Source organism: Psittacula echo (genome assembly GCF_963264785.1).
Source record: "Psittacula echo genome assembly, chromosome: 2".
Taxonomy (NCBI): Eukaryota; Metazoa; Chordata; class Aves; order Psittaciformes; family Psittacidae; genus Psittacula; species Psittacula echo.
In genome coordinates this window covers 26,006,010-26,022,129 of record NC_137737.1, presented here as the reverse complement: position 1 = coordinate 26,022,129, position 16,120 = coordinate 26,006,010, and the positions used below count along the sequence as shown (strand labels likewise).

General features: G+C 36.7%; 2 protein-coding genes across 9 annotated transcripts in view; one reads left to right on the top strand and one right to left on the bottom strand.

The window, feature by feature from the left end:
- The window catches only part of SNRK (SNF related kinase), a 42,532-nt gene that overhangs the window by 18,056 nt on the left and 8,356 nt on the right, over nucleotides 1–16,120 (top strand). For 4 of the 5 annotated variants that reach the window (XM_080610988.1, XM_080610989.1, XM_080610986.1 and 1 more), the window contains 3 exons: nucleotides 11,844–11,985; nucleotides 14,492–14,704; nucleotides 15,811–15,945. In XM_080610988.1, coding sequence (XP_080467114.1) covers nucleotides 11,844–11,985; nucleotides 14,492–14,704; nucleotides 15,811–15,945 — 490 coding nt within the window. Of the gene's footprint in view, nucleotides 1–5,019; nucleotides 5,492–11,843; nucleotides 11,986–14,491; nucleotides 14,705–15,810; nucleotides 15,946–16,120 lie in introns of those variants that run through there. The other variant, XM_080610990.1, reaches the window with a different exon arrangement.
- The window catches only part of ANO10 (anoctamin 10), a 172,616-nt gene continuing 164,916 nt past the window's right edge, over nucleotides 8,421–16,120 (bottom strand). For all 4 annotated transcript variants that reach the window (XM_080610991.1, XM_080610996.1, XM_080610998.1 and 1 more), the window contains one exon: nucleotides 8,421–8,515. In XM_080610991.1, coding sequence (XP_080467117.1) covers nucleotides 8,459–8,515 — 57 coding nt within the window. In that variant the 3' untranslated portion in view covers nucleotides 8,421–8,458. The remainder of the gene's footprint in view (nucleotides 8,516–16,120) is intronic.

The window sequence follows — 16,120 nt, the reverse complement described above, 5'->3', positions numbered from 1 at the left end:
TGGTTTTAGGAGAATTGCGTGCTCTACTTTCCAGCTTCAGATGTTCTTTGAAGCAAAACAGAAGGAATTGGTGTATTTCCATGCTGTGCATTCCTCCTGTGTCCTTGTGTTAGTAGCCACACTCTTCTGCCTTCTCCCTGCTGTGCTGTGTATCTCACTGCTGAAAAAACCAAATCAAATTTAAAAAATTGTCAGAAATGAGCTTTTTATAATTTTTAGAAGGGGCAAATGCAAGGAACATTGTTAGAACACGTTTAGGAAGTTTCAATCTTGAGGATATTCATGCCATGTTAACGAAGAATTTACTTCTGTGCTGATTCGTATGCAGGTAAGGGAGTCCAATTTTTGTGTAGTATGTTATCCTTTGATTCTGCTTTTTACTCTCAATTCAATTACTTATTAACAAGAAAGTACTCTTAATGCCTCAAATTGAGGGTGTTGTGCTACAGGTTTAGGAGCCTTGTATCCAGAAGTGAAGTTATGATGTGATGGAGCTGTAATGAAGGGTGGGAGTCTATGATCCTAATGACTTCTCAGTAAATCTGTGCTGGCTAATATTTATAAAATATGACTTATGTTCCATTCTGGAATACTTTATGCACAAGTTTTAATGCATTCACCAGTAAATTACTGGGTGAAGCAATGAAGAATTTATCCAAGTGAAACTACAGAGGAGAACCTGTCAAGATAGTCTTCAGTTGCTACCGTATCAGCTAAACTGTAACTTAAGTATAGGGATGATTCTTAGTCATCTCACTGTGTTCATGAAGTAACTGTTTTCATAGTATTTCAAACTGCTGTTGTGGAACAAGATTTCATTATGACAAATACATCTCCACAGCCAGGAAGCTTCATTTCATGTATCTTGCAAACAAAGATTACTTATGTTCAGCCCATGGCTGACTAATTTGGCAACATGGATATGGTGGGATGTAAGTCAGTGGTGTACTACTTAGCTATAAACCAGATGTTCAAGTTTTGCATTCACCCATGTAAAGCTGTACTAAGACCTTATTTTTTTATAAATAAAGTGCTAATTATACATTCTACAGCTTAAACCCCTAGGCAAAGATAGTAAATCAGAAAATATGAAGCATTTCTTAGATACCAGGAGCAAACTCATTTTAGTATTTATATACAAAAGAGACCAAAAACATTGCAGTGAAACATGTGCATAGGCTGGGTGTGCTCTATAGACGTGATATGTCCAGTGACTTAGAGAATATGTTTTATATATAGAGAAAACCTTCCTTTTACATTTAACTGATTAGCATTGGTGTTTATCCTGGCTCATTATTTCCTGGAGCAGGAGTATTGGAATTCACGCAGAAAATGTTGGTTTTGTTTGTGTTTTTAATGTAGACTCAGTAACTTCTGAAATGTGACTAAGCAACAGAAACCAAAGGAGATAGAATGCATTTCTAAACGCAGAATTGATGAGTTAAGCGGGCTATTTTGGAATAAAGGCAGTGGCATGTGTTCAGTAAGACCTTTCAAGGGTGGTGGTTTTTGTCAAAATATCCTTACTGAAATTTGAGAGGCAGTAATTACTAAAAGAAAGGAACAACTTTTTTTCCGTATTCTAATAGTTTTATGCAACCGGCAAAACCCATGCAATTGTCTTCAGGGAAAACTAAGTACTAGTTGCCACATTGAATGAAAATAAGAAATGCTTCCAAAGATAAGACTGGTTACTGACAATCATGTTTTAGTCAAATAAAATAACATCTATAGAGCAGACTGTTTCATCAGACAGATAAGCTAAATATGAAAATAAATTGCTAAATGCCGGTTGGTGTTCATGCTCTTTTTTGGATGGATGGGGGAAGGAGAAGATTTCTCCTAATTCACTTATCTATGTGTTCTAGTAGCAATTTTAATTGGATTTGTAGTGCTTTAAAACAAGTAGAAAACCCAGTTGTGCCTGTTAATTTTTAAAATGTTAGTGTTGATTGCAGGTGATCTCTTCCTCAGCTTTCTGCAAGGGAAAAATAAATTCCACTTTACAGAGACCCAAAAAATAGCTGAATTTAGGGTGGTGGTATCCCTGAAAACTAGAGAGGTCAGTACACAAGTTTATTTAAAGCCTTTTTCGTTAAAAGTTAAAGAATGGAAGAACAGTTCAATCACTTAAAAACTGAGTATCTGTGAAAAAGTAATCTTTGTTGTTTACCCATACTCTTCAGATTTCACAAGTGGTCCAGTTTGAGCATCTTCTAGCAGTCTGTGCACATGGTAGTGTAAAAATACTTGTGATACCTAGAAGTGCTGAAATCAGTAACAGTTACTCTATGTTATCTTGCTACTGACTTTTTATACAAGAGATGCAATTTTTTAAAGCTTTTTAGCTTATATAGGAGTGGAAATATTTTTCTTATTCTCCTTTTGAGGCACAAGTATATCAATAGATGCTGTCCAAACAATTCAATATTATATCAGCTTTTATCCTTTTATACTGTAGGATGTAATTTTTCATCACTTTCTAATAGAAGTTTCATTTTCTGCAGTGTTTGACATGTCATATAAATTTTTACTCTTAAACTGTGTTCTGGTTCTTCAGACTATTATGTGAAGCTATGCTATAAATTTGTTCATTCTGTTTTCCATAGCCTATGCTGTGAACAGGATCTTAAATTTCAACTTGTAAAAAGCATTCTTACCACTGAATTATCAGCTTGCACCTACTTGGAGCCCGGTGAAGGTTCCACCCCTAAATTACAACCCAAATAAAGCAGTTCATAATAGGGTTTTATGTCTGGAGTTTAAAACAGCAGTCTTTACATACTGCTCAGTTGCTGTATAGCCCTGAGTGTGCCCAAAGTGCAGAGATGCTGATGATCTTTGCATTGGATTTTGCTTTTTAGCTCTACATAGAAGGACTTGATATTTAAAAGCTGATGTGTTGAGTCTTTTAAGTTTCTATGGATTGGGCTTTCTTCCATAAATCTGTTTTGAAGCAGTGGTGATGACATTCTTTAATGTCTTAAGATGGCAGTTAGAGTAATTGCCCATGATGCTGGAAATGGGGGTCCATTTCCATCCTTCATTTATCCACAGTCTGTTGATACTGCTGCAGTGGCAAAATAAACATGTAAACATTTTTGTCATCTCCATAAAAGATTTGTTTTCTTCTTTGCTTATTAAAGGGCTTCTAGTAGAACATAACTGTTTTAGTAAACGTTACAATGAGAGATACATAAAATCTGACTAAATTTACTCAGTGTTGCAAATCACTTTTGAAGAAGCAGACTAATCTGGAGAATGATCTGTCTTATTAACTGAGAAATATACACTGTATAAACTGTTAAGCAGTTCTACATTTAAGCTAGGAGAAAAAAAAAAACCTCACCTTTTTTCCTGTGAAGGACCAAAATAAACAACTTTAATAAGCAGACTAAATTTACATTAGGTAGTTAAAAGTGAAATGCATCTATTTCAAAATGAGTATGTGTTTTAGGCTGCTTAAAATCACAAATTCACATAGCATATACAAAGCGTGACACGTTTGACTTCTGAGGAATGGTAGAAATTTGAGTGAATCTTAAGGTATAAGAATCCCTGATGTCACATAAACTAACTTTCTGAAATCCATAGTGCTTATTTTAGGAGTAAATGAGGAACTTTAGAAAGCAATCAATACCTAATGAAATGATGAAGCTCCAGTGGTTAAGCAGAGGAATATGGATATGCTTTGTGCAGTGCACAAACTCGAGCATAACAGATGTTTGACTGCCCTGTGTTAAGGCAGGCGTAGCATAGACAGCTAATGATGTAGTTTGGTTTCTATGGCAGTGACTTCATGTTATGTAAGGAAGTTGTGTATACAAAGCCCTGGTTGTCATGGTTCTGGGAATCCTGCTTCAACAGACCTTTCCTGTTCAACATTATTTAATGGCTTTAGAAGCAATAAAATATTCTCTGCTGCAGCTAGCTACTACTGCTTTTAAAAATCCTAATCTTGCTTATTTTATTCTTGTTATAGCAATGGCAGTTTCAAGTTACTACTATGCAATTTAAAGGCTAAATTGCATCTTGACGTCTTCACTGTGCTTTTGAAAGAGACCTAGATTTTGACTGCTGCAGTATACCTCTGCCTTCCTTCACCATAATTCTTTGAAGTTTTACAGGTCGTATGCATGCTCAATGCACCATGTCAGACCTAAGTTCTAAGTTCAGTTTTCTGAAGATTAGATGACCCTTTAAGGGGAGGAGAGCATTAATCAGTTTCCAGAAAGCTTCCAACTTCTAAATTACTAAGAGTAGTAAAATAACCTGAAATTGTTAAAAATAAATTCTTGGTTAGATCTGCTCTGCTAAAAGTGAGTCTCTGTAACCCTTGTCTTCCCTGTGTTCCTTCATTTAAGAGTCTCAAATCTAGTATTGGCAGTGGCACCTCAGTTCTGAGCTGTGATAAGGGAATATAACTGAAAATGTATGCTGAGTCAGTGGCCCAGGGCAAGGAGTTTGGCTTACAAAACCTGCTCCTTTATCTGGTTGCACTATTCAGCAGTACATTTATTACAATATCTAAAAGTTTTGTCTTAAACCTGATTAATTTTTTTTTAGCATTAATGTAGCATTATAGCTAATATATTATCTTAAAATGGTATGCAAGGGGAATAATGTACATCTCTGCAGAGTTCTTTACTGTGTATCCTTTATGTCAAACCATATTTGCATTGAACTGAAGGGAAACAATGCTGTAGCCCATTTAACAGGTCTCAAAGAAGCAGTCTTACTCTGCACTCAGATCCTGCCCATATAGTTCTGCACATTCTTTTATGTTTTTTTTGATTTTGGTGCTTACGCAGCTCTTTAGTGACCTAGTGCCATTCACTGAATGGGTAAAAATGTAAATAGATATTGTCATCTTTGGTTTTAAATGTATATCTGCAGCTTCTAATGGTGTGTAAAGGTAGGAAACTCTCAGCAAGGATTTTTCCTCTGAGTTGACATAAGGTGTCAACATACTATGGGGGCTCTGTTCACTTAAAAAAGCTATGTTTTTGCAACTCTGTGGAGATCTAAAGAAAAACAGCTGTTCCTTAAAACTGAGTTTTTATTTTTCTCCCTCCTTTTCCCAGTTATTAGCGGGTCTAATAAGAGATGCTATTTCTTTCTGAAGGCCTTGCTTTGATGAGATGTCAGGCTTTTATCTCATTGCTGCTTTCAACATCTTTCTAATCTGCTTATGCAACTGTCTTGTCACAGTTGATGCTTTTGACTAAATAAGATCACTAGATCTTGACTGAGGCTTTCACTCAGTTTGAGTGAACTCCCCCTTTTTAATAGGGTAAGAACAGTCTTTGGAATTTACAAATGAAAGATCAAAGTGTCATTTTCTACTGTGCTAGTGGAAGCCGTCTCCCAGCAGGAGGAGTTATTCCCATTTTTTGACACCTAGGGTGTGAGCAGAAATGGCCAATAGCAGAGTACAGAACAATAACGGGCAGCATGTACTGACCAAGTGTTGGTCAAAACACTTGATCAGGTGAGTGCAAACCTCCATCTTCTGTCTTCCTTGGGATCCAAAGGACAGATAAGTTTTCTCTGTTAATAGGAAAGAATAGTAGAGCAGCGCTGATTATGACAGAACAAAACTGAATGGCAAAGAATGTTCCTGTTGTGTGGCTTTGTGTATTGTTTGGGGAAATAAAAAAATCTCATAAAAATGCACTATAATAAAATAATCTGATTCTCCTTTACTAATTTCTCAGACAGCCATGTGTAAAGACCTTGCATGTCTTAGCCAGATGGCACTATTCTGGAAACAAAGAATTCTCCAAAATGTACCATAGTTAATGCATTAAATGGGTGAACAAAAAATTGTATCTTAGAAGCATAATTTTCATTTCTTTAAACCTTTTTTTGCAGTATTTTTCTGAATTTGACAGAAAAACATGCAGTTATGAATCTCCAGTAGAGAAAGGTGGAAAGCACAGATACAGGATTGATTTTTGCATATATAGAATGGCTTAAAACTAAAAATTCGGGTATAAGCTTAGCATTTCTTGAATGTACCATATAGTCACTTAACTGTTGATCTTTTAACTCTTTCAAAATGTTATGTGAGTATTAACTCATTGTTTTGAAATATCTGCTTTGAAATCTTCGGAGTCTAAACCTTGGATTTCATTTTTACTGAAGGCTGGCAAACCAGCATGTTTAAACTTATTTGCATGTTGGGAGTGTAGGTCACTTACTTAAATTTAGAACAGATGTTTACAAACAATACTTTTAACCCTCAAGTTTATGGATCCTTTTTACAAAGGAGATTATTTTCCCCTTTTTGATAGTACTACCTATGGCAAGCTATTAAGTGTCTTCAAAACATATAAAATAAAAACTTTATAAAGCAAAACTGGAAGGATATCTGTTGTCCTGGAAACTGAGATAAGAAGGACATGAAGCTATTGGAGCAAGTGCAGAGGAGGGCCATGAGGATAATAAGGAGGCTGGAACACCTCCCAAATGAAGACAGGCTGAGAAAGTTGGGGCTGTTCAGCCTGGAGAAGAGAAGCTGTGTGGAGACCTCATAGCAGCCTTCCAGTATCTTAAAGGGGTTACAAGGATGCTGGAGAGGGACTCTTCATTAGGGGCTGTAGGGATAAGAAAAGGGGTGATGGGTTTAAAGTTAAACAGGGGAGATTTAGGTTGGATGTGAGGAAGGCCTTCCCTGTGAGGGTGATTGGTGAGGCACTGAAACAGGTTACCTAGAGAAGCTGTGGCTGCCCCATCCATGGCAGTGTTCAAGGCCAGGTTGGACACAGGGGCTTGGAGCAACCTAGTCTAGTGGAAGGTGTTCCCTGCCCATGGCAGGGGGTTAGAACTAGATGATCTTAAGGTCCTTTCCAATCCAAATCATTCTGTGATCTGCCAGTAAAAATTCTACTTTTTATTTAATCCAGCATGTTGTGTGTGTCTTGGAAAAAGTGCATGTATGAAATTCTGTGGTAGGTTGAGAAGGGCAAGATACTGTTGTTACTATTCTTACGTTGTTTAGAATTGCATGCAGCTGTTGTCTGAGTAACGATGGTAGTTTGAAATACCACTGAATAATCCACTTTTAAAATACCAGTTCCATTTTTCCATTGTTCTTGCTGAGTTTGTATATTTCAAATTAAGTTACTTGAAAATTTAATGTTTCCTGCTTCCTGTCAGCTTTTTTTACCACTTCCTTTACACTTACCATACACTTACTGTACACTTTACACACTGATGTGAGGAGTGAAAAATAATTGTGTTATAGTGGAGCTGAGACAACACTGTGCTGCTTTAAATGAAGCATTCAAGTTCTGTATGTTCACACCATCAATGTTGTTTTAGTTCTTGCTGTGCTGTCATGCTTTCAGTTTCTCAAACACCTAGAATGTGCTGCTTCTCATGGGCAAAAGGAAGTATAGTTTTACTCTTGGTGCTTCATGCTGCAGGGATGGTGTCTCTGAAGGTGACCTGGTGTAATCCCCCTGGTCAAGCAGGAACACCTAGAGAGATGCTCCAGACCCTTCATCACTTTCATTGGGCTATCTCCAGTGTGTCCATATCTCTGTTGTACTGTGGAGCCCAGAACTGGACACAGCGCTTCAGATGTGGCCTCAGAAGTGCTGAGCAGAGGTGAAGGGTCTTCTCACTTGACCTGCTGGCAACAACCCTCCTAATTATTGTGATGCATGATTATGATAGTTGCTTATGTATTCATCATTCTTTTTAAGCAAACTCATAGATTGTTGCCTGAAATGCTGGATGACAAAACATAGTGAGCTTTGTCATTATGCAACTTTTGCAGTCAAAGACCATCAATAACTTCTGCAAACACCTGTAACCAAAGATCTGTAGGCTGATCTCTGGTCACTTGTATACAGGAAAAAAGCTGCTGGAAAATGCACTAAGTTTTGCCACTTTGGGGTGGGGGACACACATGCAGACACTGTGAGTTTTCTTTTTTCTTAGATGTGGCTGTAGCAACATGTACATTTTCTGTTGTGCATTTAACAAGGTGGAAACTTGCAGTTGACCAGAAAGAGAGTCTTTTTAAAGATGTTGCATCATTTATCAGGTTGATTGGTTTTAATTGCACGTCGAGTTGCAGACAAGTGACTGGGTCTAGTTAAACTGTGACAGAGAAAATGGACAAGGAAGCAACCCCTTAATTAGAGTCTGCATGTGAAGGAGCAAGACAGAACTCTTGAATTTGGCCTCTTAATTCACTTGTCTATGCTTCCATAAATGAGAAGAGGCTTGCTATAATATGGTAATAGGAGTGCTTGTGAAGGTGACCTTGAGATAACATCTGTCTTGTGACATAATAAGGTCTGCACTAAGTCTTCCAGTGATTTTTCTGTCTTCAGTCTTAACATGCAGATTAAACTTCCTTAGGCACAATATTTTCTTGCTTCCTAGTTATTACTGTACTTTCAAGTCTGCTGAGGCTGTTCAGCTGTGTTCTTGACACTCTGAGCTAAGTCATTTTAGCAGCCATGACTGTAGATGCAAGGAAGTTGATCTTCAGCCACACCTATAAAAATACGGTGAGAATAAAAGCAATGCAGTTTTTTTCTCTCCATTGCTATTTGTTGGTCACATCAGAATAAGTGTCTGCTGTACTGACAGGCTAACAAAGTACACATTTGTCTGGAAAATGTAATAGTAAGCTTTGTCTGTAGTATGCAAGAATGAGATAGTGTAGTTGCTGCTACCCTAGTGCTCTTTGCCGAGAGTGTAAGAAAACATATAGATGATGTGAAAAGGTCAAAGAGTCTTTAGCACCATTTTGAGTTTCTAACAACTTTTTTCTGCATACACATGATGCCTTTTTAGTGTACATCTTGTGCATTATACAAAATGCATGGTACATGGACATACAGTAGCAGTTCAGTGCATAGAATCATAGAATCAACTAGGTTGGGAAGGACCTTTAAAATCATCAAGTCCAACTGTTACCACAGGAACAGTACCTCATGAACAGTTCCAACACGATTGATCTTTTGCTATTAACTAGAGTTTGTATTTTGTTTGTCATGCAGTTGTATTTAAAAAAATAAAAAGAGAGGGAAAAGGTTATTTCATTTCATCATTTGCAGCTCTTGTTATCTGGAAAGACCTGTGGATATGGAGTGCAAAATACAGTAGTGACAGAAAAGTACACAGAACTCTGTATTATATGCTGGCTAACCAGTAATTACTATTCTATTTGTCAAAATACTGATTTCTAACTGGACATTGTGTTATAGCAAACAATAGTGGGTTTTGGTTGGTTTTGTGTTCAGAGGGTTAGTTGGGTTCTGCTTCTGTAGAGTGTTTTTTATTCCTTTTATAACATAAATGTGCATCCAGGTTTATCTAAATAACTTTTGGAAAACTGAAATGGTATCTATCATCATAAATCCTTCCAAACTGAAATAGAGAAGCGTATGTATATCCAAGAAAAGAATCCGTGTGTGTAAAACAGAAAATTGATTAGGAGACTGCCTTCTAAAAGGAAAGACTTAAGGATGTTTAGTGTCTATTCAGTGCAGTTGAAACTTCAAGGTCTGCTAGAGTTTCCTGTATATGATGATTTCATGGAACTTTAATTTCTGTCTTACTGTGATTGCTGTCCTTTTCTCAGGACTGTCTTACTGGTTTATGTTTGATTTCTTAGCATGTTGTGGGGATTTTTTCTTCTGTTTAAACACTTTAGATGAGTATTTTTAACTTACAACTTAATTATATTGTTCCCCTTCCCAATATTTTTCCCTTGACTTAAATTTACCAATGTATATTGCTTTATTATCGCAAACATAATTCGTCTGTTATTATGGATACTACATGGACTCTTCTAAAATACTTTGTACTGAAAGAAGACAGGGAGTATTCTATTATGGGGAGAGTATCAAATGGAATACTAGGGTAGATCATACCACAAAATAGATCTTTAGGCAAAGATAAGAACCTAGGAAGGACATGAATGTCTAAAAGATGATTGTTCATAGGAAAGCGTAAATTCATATGTTTTATGTGCTTGCAAAAGTGAGTTCTTATAATCTGTTGTGTTGCGGGACATCCAAACAGATTTGGATAATGCCCCAAAACCTTTGGTGGCTTTCAAACAACAGGAGGAGAAACATATAAGTAGTTTTACAAAATTAAAGATGTGTCTTTTAGATTAAATCATCTGTCTTGTGAGGCTTTTTAAAATCCCATATTACAGAACATTTAGCTTTCTGGCGTCAGGCTATCAAAGTATTTAAGCACTTACTGAATCTTAAACATGGGAATAGTCATGTTAAATTTGCAGGTATGCATGATATGGTGCACAGGCCTCAAAATGCTCAGTACCTACAGAATTGAGGCCTCAGTAAGCATAACAGAGATCAAATAATTGTCTGAGTTAATAGGATACACTTACTCCAAATTAGAGCTCTAACAAAAATTACCATATGGTTTTTCTGTTCCTCTGTCAGCTAAACCATATGAAGAATGGGTTGTAAGTAGCAAAATGAGAAATTGTTTTAGAGGTGGATGTGTGTGATTTATGTTATTAAATAAAATTGTACCCATCCTTCATTGTTAAATGCATGTCAAGTATTTTGAATAAGCCATATAAAGTAAGATGCAGTTGGGTGGGTAACTTACTGTGGTTCCCTCCTGCAAGCCCTTCCCAAGAACAAACTGGTGTGCTCTGCTTCCTCGTCCCATGCCAGCTGCTGTGCCCTCTTTCCTCAGGGGTTGTCTGCCAGTTCAGCTTCATTTCTCTCACTTCATCTGTTGGTTTGGTTTTACTGGGTATGGATCAGTGAAGTGCTAAGATGTAAGACCCAAAATTACCGCTGGAATTTCCAGAGCATGGAGTTGTAGCTTAAGTGTCAGAGCATGGCCTTTTCTCTTAAGTATATATTGGAGTTATTTATTTTTCTTCAGTATGATACTTTTCTCAATATTTAAGCTTCTTGTATTGAATGCAGTGATACTTGTGAAATATTTTCTTTTAGGCAAACTCTTTATAAAGATTTGAAATAAATGTTAGCTTTTACAGTAAGTAGAAACCAACTAAAGGGCATCATGCCTGGAAGTGCTTCTTTCTCATCTTTTTCTGTGTCATTTCACTGGGGAACAAGAAAGTTAAGTGTTTTTATATTTACAGAAGCAGGAAAGAAACGGGAACAAGAAGACTCCCAGAGTGTAGTAGAGATCACTGTTAATTGTTACATTGGGATATTTTAAAAAACCAAACCAGAACAAACCCAACACCAAAACTACCACCACCAAAAAATACCAACCACCCCTTCACACTTTGCAATATGATTGGTGTAAGAAGATGGTTTTACATAAATTAATGGTTTACCAGTGGAAGTAGCAAAAATCACTGAAGGAAAAACATATCTAAATCAGCTTCATTGAAATAAGTGGCTTTCTTTGGGATTTCTTACTTCAGAGTAACATGTAAACTGTACTAAGAACAGTTAATGTTAGTCCTTCAGAAAGGAACATGCTTTGAATACAAATCTCTTTAATAACCTGTGCCTACCAGTGAAGAAAAGGGTAGTGAACTCTTCTGAGTGACCAGATTATCTTGAGCTTTATCTAACACTTTGCTGTCAAAGATGTTACGCATCTCTCACTGTTGTGCATGACCTGAAGTAATGAATTCTGATATTTTTTTCCCCTCTGAAACTAGAAAAGTTGTCAAACAGTGGAACTACTGCATTTTGTACTTCAGTGGAATTGCAAATGCCATAAGCAATGCTCATAATCAAGACTGCATTAATCACCCCAGTATGCATCTCAAGAATATTTTATGGTTTTTATGGTAATTATGTCTGTTTCTCAACTGTTATCTTACAGTATGTGGTGTATATTTACAGATATATGGAGTTTGGGGGTCATCCTCTTTATGCTGGTTTGCGGACAACCACCATTTCAAGAAGCAAACGACAGTGAAACTCTGACTATGATAATGGACTGCAAATACACAGTCCCACCTCATGTGTCCAAAGAATGTAAAGAGTAAGTAGAGTACTAAAGAACTTGGAAGTATTCATAGAAGTGGATTCTCTTTACCTTTGGGAGCTGCCCATACCATATTATCCATGTGTGGAATATTCCTTGCCTGTTTCCTTCTGTCGATTGGGTAGTTTCTTGGGCGCCAGTATTGCTTTTCTTATTCTTTGTGTCTACTCTAAAGATTAATCCCGTGATATTTTTTGCAAATAGGTTTTTTCCCCACACTTGTGTGACACTTCATTTTGGTTTTGCACAATGTATCTTTGTGTCTTAGTTGACGTGCATTTTATAAATGATTGAAGAAGTTGCTTACCACTGACTGGCTTGGCCATTGCTCTTGCCGGACAAATTGCAAGGTGTTGCTGAGTGTATTCTGTGGCAGAGGTTAGAAAGGTAACAATTCCTATGGGTTTCTGGTCAAAACACAAGTTGTCAAAACCCAACGATATTACAGCAAGTTTTGCTCATCTCCCACAGAAGTTGCAACTTCAAATCAACATTCTAGGCAATCAAGGGAGAAAAATATTGTCTTAAAATACCGTATACCACTTAGGAATCATGACTCATTTTGATGTTGTTTTTCTGCAGTGTTCACTGGACTTTTTTTGTTTTTTTGATACATTCCAGTGTTTCCCTATCAGTTAATGATCTCTTCAATCCTTTTAATATGTATCCCAGTTGCATCACTTAGACTATTTTACAATGTTTGACTGGGTTCTTGAATTTGCAGTAGTATATCTTTTAATTTTCAGTAAAAATTAAATTCCAGGTGCCTTTAAAAATGCTTGAAAAATGCATTTGGTCCTGTCAAAAGCTAGAGCAGCATCTAGGATTCTGCTGCTTGGCACAGCATGAAATCTGCTATAGCTGTGGTCATAATGACCTTTCCTCTCTTCACCTGTCATCTGTGTGCTCCACAACATGCCGTAGCTGTTTTTTTGTGTCTTGTCATTAGTGTCGAGTATTTCTAGTAATGTGGAAAAGCTGCTGTCAGTGCTCTCAGCAGCTTGAAGAGCTTTACATACAGGAAGAGGCTTAAAATACAATACAGGAAGAGGTTTAAAAGAGCTCTTATCAGTGAATTCTGTCGAATAAACCTCTTGAGATGCTGCATGCTCTGCTGAGGCCAGGAAATGTATTTTTTTTTTTTTCAGCCTTTTGCTTAATATAGTGGCTAATACTAATTAGCTTAAAGGCCCAAGTAGATGTGCTTTTTCTGTGTGATTTATCAACAAGGTATGATCCATTACTCAAATCCTCCATAGGTTTTCTTAGGGAAAAGATACTGGGAATGTTTAAACTTCCTGCTTGGAGTGAAAGCATTCTTGGTGGTTTGGGATGCATAAGCAAACTTAAAGCAGGAGGTATATGTGGCACATTTGTGGGGTTTCACTACAGGTGCAGTTTAAAAAAAGTCAAATGAAGTATATAATTTGTTCCCTTTCTGTCATAGTACTAACAAAAGCAAAGAAAATAAAGGCTTCCATGTCTCGCCCTGCCTTTCCTTTTTTCTTGAAGGCAGAGACCATGGCTAATAAGTATATATGTGACATTCTTTTTTTACAGTAGAGTTTCAAGAAGCCTGAGTTAACTTCCATTTATAATTCCATGCATCATCTTGCACTAAAAAGAAGTAATAATAAAAGAAAATTTTGATTAGCTTTCTGATTTGTGTGGCCTTACAATTTAAAGTTGCATGGTGTAGTATATTAGTGCAATAAAAAGCATTATATGAGAACTGCAGAATGTTCATTCCACATGTTGGAGCAATAAAGTTTCATTAAAACCTTGGCATCAAAACTCTGTATATTCACATTCTATTTGTCATGCAAAGCCAAAAATACCTCCCCCAAGAATTTTTCACATATAGTAAGTGAACAAGATGTGCTGTGCTAATCAAGTCTTCTTCCTCTGTTTATTTGGGGAGTTTATGCACTCCTTTCCAGTGCTTGTAAACACTCAGTATCAACCCATTAGTAGGTTTGTCACCCCCATCTCAGACAGTGTTTTGGTTTGTGGGTTTTTTTAATCTTTGGATAGAACAGATCACTGTTCTCTCAGGGATACTGAAGAATCAAATGTCTGATAGGTACTTCAGAATAAAATATTTCTACTTATCTTGCCATTCCATATTCCTGTTGAAAGCAGCAATAATAGAAAATTGTAGTTCTTTTGCAAACCAGCCTGTAGGCTATCTGTGACAGTTGCCCTGCAAGACCTATTAAAACCAAACAAACTGGACAAATCAGCTTAAGAACCTAAGCATAGTAAATGAAAGCTGCTGTGTTTGTGGCATTTATAGTTTTTAACAAGTCAGTCATTTGTTTCGGTTCAGCAGTATTTCGAATGTCTTTGAGCATAAATAATTTCCGATCACGTTCTTTACTGTAGATACTTCTAAAGATCTGTGTAGGCCAACAGCAGAAAATTTCTTCCTAATGTTGTTCTTACAGTGGCTGCTTTTTAAACATGTGCGTGCATTTTGTTTAGATTTATTTTTTATTCACAGTCTAATTACACGGATGTTGCAGAGAGACCCAAAGCGAAGGGCGTCTTTAGAAGAGATTGAAAACCATGCGTGGCTCCAAGGAGTTGACCCTTCTCCTGCAACAAAGTACAATATTCCTCTTGTGTCATATAAAAATCTCTCTGAGGAGGAACACAACAGTATAATACAACGTATGGTCCTTGGGGATATAGCAGACCGAGATACAATAGTGGAGTAAGTTACCAGTTCTATATTACATTATCAGCTTCCTATACGCAATTTGTTTTGTACATCTGTCACTTACTTAAAGGATGTCGTGAGAACCTGGGCTGCTTAAGTAACCTGTTTAAGTATCAAGCTATTCAGTTTACAGACAAAATATTACAATCTTGCTCTGTAATAGGATATTGCAGGATGAGAAATACCGAAGCAGTCCCAACCTTAGGAAAAACATTTAGAAAAATGTGTTTGAACAGTGTTTAATTCCTGCAGCAGTTTGCCACCTTGAGTAAATGTAACTGCTTTGGAATCCATGCTTCTACTTGTGCTTCATATCTCACGCATAGTTGGAGGTGATAGATTCTGGTATTTTTTCCATTAGTATGTTACCTGAATCTTCTGTTAACTTAAAATACTGTTCTTTTTATCTATATAATGCAAAAGACATTGTCACTGAGTGAGCTTGCCAGGAAGCTACAGTTTCTTCTAATAGATTAAACCACACAAATTTCTAAAATATTACCAAAATTGAAAGAGGACTTAAAATCGTGTTTTCTGTTTGTTTGTGTTTAAGCTGGAAAAACTGTCTGTTGGTGTGTGTGAGGAAGCATTAGTCTTAGTTAAGCTTTTAGCTGCATAACAGCAGCATCCTTTCTTGTTAGAATGTCTGAATGATGCTTACTGGCATGTGAACTTAATTTTACCACAAAGTTAATGTGGCAGCCCTAAAACAATGAAGGCTTTTCCTCCAGTTATTGCATTAACAAATATTAGTGCTTTATGGTTGTAAGTGCTAGTGGGAAAGCCCATCGCTGGGGTACAGCATCAATTGAAATAAAATTTTATCATTTAAAGCATGTTCAGTAAAGGAAGAATTCCTTAATTTCTTTTTGGATTATATTCTGAGGATATCCTCATCCTACTTAAATTGAAATTACTGGACTTCTTGTCTCTTTATTTTTAATAAAACCAAGACATGCTTGTCAAAACATCAAAAATACACAGTCTGCTTTCAGGCACTCTTCCTGCTCTGAGAAGTACAGCAGGTTGTGTGAGATGTGTGTCCAGTTTTGAGAAAACCATTGATGTATGGTTTATTTCATGTTTTGTACTTTCCTCAGGGCATTGGAAACTAACAAATACAATCACATCACTGCTACTTACTTCTTACTAGCTGAAAGGATTCTGCGAGAAAAACAAGAGAAAGAAATTCAGACCAGATCTGCAAGCCCCAGCAACATCAAAGCTCAGTTCAGGTGAGAATTTAGGAGTCTAAATGGTTTCTTTTTTTTTTTTAACTTGCCTTACTGAGAATATTACTGAATTGCTCAAGTAGTAAAATATTTATTCATTGCAAATCTTAAGTGTCTTCGAAGTGCTGTGGACACTTCAGAAGCTCTTCAGAAATCAGTTACCAATAATATCTTCAAT